Source organism: Boleophthalmus pectinirostris, unplaced genomic scaffold (genome assembly GCF_026225935.1).
Source record: "Boleophthalmus pectinirostris isolate CB_2022bp ecotype Guang Dong unplaced genomic scaffold, ASM2622593v1 HiC_scaffold_3, whole genome shotgun sequence".
NCBI lineage: Eukaryota > Metazoa > Chordata > Actinopteri > Gobiiformes > Gobiidae > Boleophthalmus > Boleophthalmus pectinirostris.
This window is the reverse complement of record NW_026571299.1, coordinates 710283-717782: the sequence shown is the minus strand read 5'-3', so window position 1 is coordinate 717782 and position 7500 is coordinate 710283. Positions and strand designations below refer to the sequence as shown.

The window sequence follows — 7500 nt, the reverse complement described above, 5'->3', positions numbered from 1 at the left end:
TATATTATAATGAAAAATCTCCAGGTAACAACTATACAATAGATTCAGATCTCAGTTTGATCAACAGATTGGAACTGCAAGAAATGTTTTTGGTTTTTGCTCCGTGCATTCGAGCAGCAGAAAACTCCAGTTGAACGATTTCTCTGAAAGATAAGAGCCGTTCTCTCACAGTCAGAGGTTGAACTGATTTCCACCGGGATATTACCATTTTTTTGGCAGCTGTAAGACCTGCTAGTGATATGTGAAGATTGTTAATTGTCAGATTTAGTTTGGACATGTCATGTATTCATTTAGACATTGTCTTTGTGACATTTTCCCAAAATTGTGCCACCTCCGGGCGCTCCCATATCATATGTACATAAGTGCCCACAGTTTGTTCGATGCAAAAATTGCAGTATGGATTGTCTTTTACTTTCATTTGGTGTAATCTTCTAGGGTATAAATAAGATCTATAAATAATTTTGTAATGAATCATCTGGTGATTGGGATTCCTTGATGGAAGCAAAATGTTGCACCAAATCTGGTTCCAATCCCACTCCAGATGATCCCTCAATTCAATTTTCCAAAGCTGCTCGACAGGTAGAATTTTTTGTGTGCACTTAACAATTAGTTTATATAATTCAGAGATCGTACCAGAGCTTTCTGCTTTGTTCAAAATAGAATGAAGAGGGTGATTTTTGAGCATGCATCCCCAAGGAAAACCATGGGACCACAATGTGCACAGCTGAAGGTAAAAGAAGAACGAAGTACCTGGTAGATTAAAGCATTTTTGTAAATCATGGAACTCTCTTAATCCTTTCTGGCCTATGATATTACTGAAGTTAGTAACCCCTTTGTGCTCCCATGGTGTAAAAGAGATGGTTTCTTGTCAATTAGCAGAGAATAATTATGGAAGATTGGTCACCTATCCCCATAAAACTGTTGACTTTGTCCCATACTGATATAAGATGTGTAACAATGGATCCATAATGGCCTTTAAGGGTTTTGTGTGGCAATTTAGAGTATAAGAGAGTGGGCATACTGTAAGGTTTAATTATCTGCTCTTCAGTTGGTATCCATGCTGCAGATTTCCCAGATTTGAAACATACTGCTAAAGATCTTAATGCAAAACACCATGAGAACCATTCAAAGTTAGGGAGGCCCACTCCTCCTGAAGATTTTAAACTATGTAGAGTTGTGGCCTTAATTTGGGGCTTCCTTTTATTCCATAAGAATGTGTTTATGACAGAATGTCATTTCTTAAAGTAACCTCGCGGTGGTGCTAAAGGTAGCATAGAGCTCCAAAAATTAATGCGGGGCAATAGATTCATTTTGATTACTGACAAACGAGCCTGAAATGACATTGGAAGAGAGGTCCATCTTTTAAGATCTCCATCTATGGTCTGCAACAAGTTTTTATAATTGTTTTCAATCAGGGAGTTGAGAGAGGAATGAATATAAACCCCTCAATATTTGATGCTTTGTAATACTCATATACTATAAGAGGGTTCATCTAATGTTGTTGATCCCAGAGGCATCAAAGCAGATTTAGTCCAATTCACCCTGTAACCAGAGACATTTCCAAACAGTTCAAATATATTAAGAAGATATGGTGTTGATTCTGATGGGTTATTAGTGTATATTAAAATATCATCCACATACAGGGAGATATAATGGGCTGTATCATGGATTGTGATCGGCGCCATTTTTCCTGATTGTCTTACTAATTGCGCGATAGGTTCCAAAGATAAACAAACATAAAAGTGGTGATGGGGGGGCAGCCCTGACGTGAAGAACGAGACACAGTGAACCTGGATGAACACACATTAGCCGTTAACACAAGTGCAGTGGGATTAGCATATAAGGTTCTAATCATATTAATAAAACCAGACGGAAAATCCATATGCTGCAGCACATCCCACAGATAACCCCATTCCAACCGGACAAATGCCTTCTCACCATCAACTGATAGAATGGCATTTAGATTTGTAGACTGACAGGATGATTCTATGATATGGAGAAGGCGTCGGAGGTTATCAGAGGCTAATCTAGATTTGATGAAGCCTGTTTGATCATAGTGGATTCATTGAGGCTTATGTTGTTCTAGTCGACTAGCAAGTATCTTTGCAAAGGCTTTGAGCTCTGTGTTGAGAAGACTGAGGGGCCGGTAGGAGGAGCAGTCTGTCGGTGGCTTATCTTTATTGAGTAACAGAGAGATAATCGCCACATTGGCGCTGTCATTGAAAGATCCTTTGATTATTGAATAGTTGATCATGTCCAAGAGTAAAAGGGTCAAGCTGAGGCCAAAAAGCAACATACAGTTCTGGTGGAACACCATCTAACCCAGGCCATTTACCCTTATTTGTTATGGTTTGGCAAGAGGGACCCCAAAGCAGAGCCAGGACTCAGTCACGTTTTAACAGTTTATTTTACAAACGGAAGGCAGGCTGAGGAGGCAGGGAGCTGGCCGGCTTCTCCAGAGGCAACAGCAGACGACCACGGAGAAACTTGGGCAAAAACAGGAGCAGGTGAGTCCAAAACAGACAACAAGCAAAACAGGTAAATATCCAAGAGCCTGAGAGACGCTACCGAACAGGACGGAATTATCTGGCAAAGTGGTGGTGAGAAAACCAGGGCTAAATACAGAGGCTGATGAAGGAATTGATGCAGGTGTGTCTCATCTACTCTGGAAGAAGCCACGCCCCCTGAAGAAGCCACGCCCCCTGCCACACTCAAACTCTGCAACAAAAAGTGGAGGGGGAGAGAACAAAAAAACAAATCCTAAAACATATTCATAGAATGAATGGCTTCACTTAGTTCATTTAATGTTACAGGTATTTCTAAAGCCTTGGCAGATTCAGGAGGCAGTTTAGATAAATTAAGTGATCTTAAAATCACTACAGGCTTTTTTGTTATGTCACTTCAGATGTGTATAGTTTCTTGTAGTAATTCCTAAATGTACTATTATTTTTTTCAGGATCTGAGGTGACAGTGCCTCCTTCAGTGACTATAGCAGATATATTTACCAGTTGTTCATTGTTACGGATTTTATAGGCTAAAAGGCGGCTTGGTCTGGCACTATTTAAGTCATGTTTCTGCCGCACCCGAAATTCAACTTTCTGCCTTAATATTTCATTTAGTTGTTGAATTTTATCTTGCCGAGTTTTAGTGTTTTCAGGTGTCACATTAGTCATCATTTCTCTTTCTATAGCAGCTCTTTCTGTTTCCAGGTTGTCAATTTTAAGCTTATTTGCTCTGTTTAGTTGTGAGGAAAAGCTTATTGTAATATTCCGTATGCACCCTTTAACTGCTTCCCATAGTATTCTTGGGTCATCTACAGAGTCTCGGTTCACTCCAATAAAGAAATCTAATTCCTCTGAAAGGGTTTTCATATATTTAACATTGTATAACAAAGAAACACCTGGGAGACCTTGATTGGCTGGATTTTGGTATAAATGAGCAAGATATTGTTTTGTGATCTCATAAAGCGCATGGAGTCATTTCAGTGCTGCAAATGGTTTGGAATAAGGGCTTTGAAATAAATATATAATCTATTCTGGAGAAAGATTTGTGGCGTGCAGAATAAAAAGAAAATTCTCTGGCATCAGGATTCATAAGTCGCCAAGCATCACATAAGCCATCATCTTTAACTAACTTTTGAAGTTCACGTGAAGCCATTTTGTGGTCACTGCTCTGCCTCTGCCCTGATCTGTCCTCGTGGTGGAGCCACACAGCATTGAAGTCCCCTCCAATTAAAAGGTGATCATCAGGCAGGTCTAGCAAAATAGAGTTCAAGGAATCATAAAATTGGTAGTTGAAAACATTTGGAGCATAAACACACACTAGAGCAATTTTCAGACCATTATACAAAATTTAGCAAAATGCGATGTGGCCATTTTTACTACCTCCTCTGCCCAGGTTGATATACGATAAATTCCTTCTAATTGCAATGAGGACACCTCTATTCTTTTTGGAATGGCAGGAAGCAGCTGCAACTTTAAAATATTTGTTCTGAAATTTGTGTGTGTCTGCTTCCAAATGATGTGTTTCTTGTATGAATGCAAAATGTGTATTTTTCCTTTGCAATAAGTCTAATATGCTTTGGCGCTTTGGAGGGGAATTCAAGCCACGAGCATTTAAGAGAGTACGTTAATTCTGTCCATCTAAAGTATAGTCTTTGATGTCATAACCTTTGTACAGAAGAAGAAACCTGGAACATACCCCTCCCCCCCTAAATAAAAAAAAACAAGATGCCCCATCAAACCCCCCCAGATTTTTGTACCAGCGGTCATAGAACGAGCTTAGTCCCCCCTCCGCCCCCCTCAATTATAAATGTAACATGATTTAAATATAGTCCCTTTATTTACTTGATCGAGGGAAATAAAACAAAAACAAAAAACGAACCAAACCAGGCAGCAGAGATTTTTTATTAAGGGTGTTCTAGTGAAAAAATAATACAAATAAAAATACCGCTGTCTCTGCGCCTGTCCAAATCCTCGCGTTATTTTATCTTCATTAGCAAGAAAGAGAGAGAGAGGGAAAAAAAAAAAAAGCAAAAACAAAACAAAGGTAGCCCAAACTAGATGCTACGGCGTGAGTTTATAGATCTTCAGTTCACGTATAATCTCACTTACCCTTTCGGCTGCGTGTCCAGTGAAGATTCATTCAGTCTTTACCAAGGGAGTCCAGGAACTTTTCGGCTTTTGCGGGTTCACTGAAGAAATGACTTTCGTGCCCTCGCTGAAGTTTGATAGCGGTCTGGTACAGGAGAAATGCGTCAAATCCTTTGACACGAGCCTCATGCATCGTTTTATAGCAGGCTCTCCGACGCTTAGATGTATGCTCGCTATAATCCGCTGCAAAACTTCAGAAAGCGATTACCCGCAAGCGGGCGCAGAGTCTTCCGGAAGTGGCCGAGTCGATGCCCTCATGAGCTCGGTATCGTGTTCTCCACTGCTTTTCCACTCGTGCCACATGGGAGCGAGCCTGTATCTTGGCGCAATGTCTTGATTTCTTCAGTATGGCGAGAGAGCACGGCCTTCATACTGTCCAAGTGCTTTTCAAGTTTTTTATGCCGAGCCTCAGATTTTTCCTCAGCCTCTTTGAAATATTTTGCCATAGTTTCTTCTATTGATTTGACCAGGGCCGTGTTTTCCAGGCCAAGATCTTTGTTCAGCTCCGTCGCCATAGCTCGTATTGTCGCCATTTATTTCCTTGTTGCGCGAGTAAACATAGGCACATAAACTCAGGCCCTCGATCTTTCTTGTTCACCCGTAAAAAGCAAACTTTGGTGAGATTAGAGGAGGGAGGACGAGCGTGGCTGTCTATGCTGTCGCCATGGGTTAGGGTCAGTGTGTTCAAATGGGAAGTGTTCAAATCGCGAGGAGAAGCCGCGGCCAGCCTTTGGGACGCCCACATGGGCAGGGCCGTATTCCGCGCCACCATGTCCCTGAAAACCTTTTACATGTATTCGCGTCATCTCCGCTTCGACGACCGCGCCACGAGAGGCACACGGCGCTCCACGGATAAGCTCGCCGCCATACGCCGGGTCTGGGACCTGTGGGCGGCTCAGCTTCCGCACTTGTATAATCCGGGACGAAACGTGACCGTGGATGAGCAACTGGTTCGGTTCAGAGGTAAGTAGGTATACTGTAAGTATACTACTGTAGGTATACTGTAAGTATACTACTGTAGGTATACTGTAAGTATACTACTGTAGGTAATACTACTGTAGGTATACTACTGTAGGTACTTATTAACATTATTCATTCAGTAACAGTACAATAGTAGTGTTTAGAAAAGTGTTTTGTGTCTAGTGTTGTGAACTAGTAGTAGCAGTAGTAGTAGTAGTAGTAATACTACTCAGCAACAAGGAAAAATGCAAATTGTATTCATTTTTTGTTGTTATTATTTGCGTTACTTAGGAAGATGTACTTTTCGCCAATACATGCCAAACAAACCGGCAAAGTACAGCTTCAAAACTTGGGTTGCGTGTGACACAAGATCTAGCTACGCCTGGAAAATGCAAATCTACACTGGCAGCAAGAACAGGCCTGCTGATTGTGGAAGGACTACAAACACCGAGACCACCGCCAAGAGCAGCAGCGGCAACAACAACAACAACAGTAGAAATACTAATTTAGCCATGCAGGTGGTCTTGGATTTGACTGAGGGACTCGGTGGGGAACGCACTGTAACTTGTGACAATTTTTTCACCTCCTACGAGTTAGCACGAAGGCTCTTTCTCGAGCGGGACCTGACTTTGGTCGGCACTGTTCGCAAAAATAAGCCCTGGCTGCCGCAGGTGTTCCTCCTAGCCCAGTTGCAGCGGCAGCGGTCACGGTTGCGGCAGCAGCGGCAGAAGAAGAAGAAGAAACTGTAGTAATAGTAATAATAGCGGCAGCAGCAGCCCGCCGCCGCCGCCGTCCGCTTATCTCTTTGCTCCTCTGCCTGCAGTCCTGGTCTCATATATGCCAAAGAAGAACCATCATGTACTATTGCTGAGTACAAAGTGGCAACATCTGTGCAAGCCTGTGGAACGTGGAGCAGCAGCAGCAGCAGAAGAAGAAGAAGATGCACCGATAGCAGGAGCAGGGGGGAGGAAGTCTGACTTGGTGATCGAGTACAATCGCAACAAGGGCGGATCTGACAATCTGGACAAGGTTATTAGCGCCTACAGCTGCAGGCGGATGACGTCTTTCACAACATCCTGGACGTCTCGTCCTACAACGCCTTTGTACTGTGGCGGGAGCTCAACCCCACGTGGATGTCAGCGAGACGCAACAAGAGAAGGATATTTCTGGAGCAACTCGGCAAAGAACTTGTGACGCCGCTCATCCAGAGGCGATGGTGTATGTCTCGCACGGAAACGTCCCTGGCTGTGGTTCAAGGCATTCAACAGCGACAGCGACAGCGGCAGCGGCAGGAGGAAGAAGAAGAAGAAGAAGCTGCCAGGGACAGGGACAGAGCCTCTGTGGCGGTGACGCCGACGCAGACGCCAAAGCAAAAGCCAACGCCACGGACAAGGACTGAAGGGGACCCTTTGGGGGAGCAGGAGGAGGAGGAGGAGCAAGAGGACAACAGACCAAAAACAAGCAATAAAAGAAAGAGGTGTCAAATATGCCCCAACAAAAAGGACCAGAAAACACAGACTGTTTGCTCGGAATGTAACAAATACATGTGCGGACAATGTAGTGTACAGTTTTGTCAGCCTTGCTCAAACACACTCAGAGGAGAAGACTGACGACGAGATGGTACAGATGATGTCTGACATAGTGAGAGGTGCACAGACGACACTTAATCATACTTTACTTATTTATTTACTTACTTCAAAAAACAGTAACCTTGTATACATAACAAATTTATAAAATATATTACAAACAAAACTAATACACTCGCCTCTTGTATTTTCTGTCTTTCTACATCTTTGTTGCAGATTCTGCCCTCTGCAAATATGTTTAACCGATTTATACTAATCTTACTTCTGCTGCTGTGTTCAGGTGAGTAAAGTTTTTTTTTTTT

At 42.7% G+C, this 7500-nt stretch overlaps 3 protein-coding genes across 3 annotated transcripts in view; all 3 read left to right on the top strand.

Moving 5' to 3' along the window:
- The window catches only part of rplp0 (ribosomal protein, large, P0), a 230359-nt gene that overhangs the window by 160807 nt on the left and 62052 nt on the right, over positions 1–7500 (top strand). The gene's annotated exons all lie outside the window — the stretch shown is intronic.
- LOC129411100 (piggyBac transposable element-derived protein 4-like) lies at positions 5423–6564 on the top strand. The gene is made up of 3 exons (XM_055161006.1): positions 5423–5615; positions 5904–6357; positions 6510–6564. The coding sequence occupies exons 1-3, from the start codon at positions 5423–5425 to the stop codon at positions 6562–6564; spliced, it is 702 nt and encodes a 233-aa protein (XP_055016981.1).
- Positions 7230–7500, top strand: part of LOC110172051 (paxillin-like) — a 46853-nt gene continuing 46582 nt past the window's right edge. Inside the window, exons 1-2 of the mRNA XM_055161005.1 lie at positions 7230–7253; positions 7415–7478. Coding sequence (XP_055016980.1) covers positions 7230–7253; positions 7415–7478 — 88 coding nt within the window. The remainder of the gene's footprint in view (positions 7254–7414; positions 7479–7500) is intronic.

Coding starts and splice junctions, on each gene's coding strand:
- LOC129411100 (XM_055161006.1), top strand. CDS start 5,423: ATGTCCCTGAAAACCTTTTACATGTATTCGCGTCATCTCCGCTTCGAC. Junction 5,616..5,903: donor GCAACTGGTTCGGTTCAGAG/GTAAGTAGGTAT, acceptor TGCGTTACTTAG/GAAGATGTACTTTTCGCCAA. Junction 6,358..6,509: donor CAGAAGAAGAAGAAGAAACT/GTAGTAATAGTA, acceptor CATCTGTGCAAG/CCTGTGGAACGTGGAGCAGC.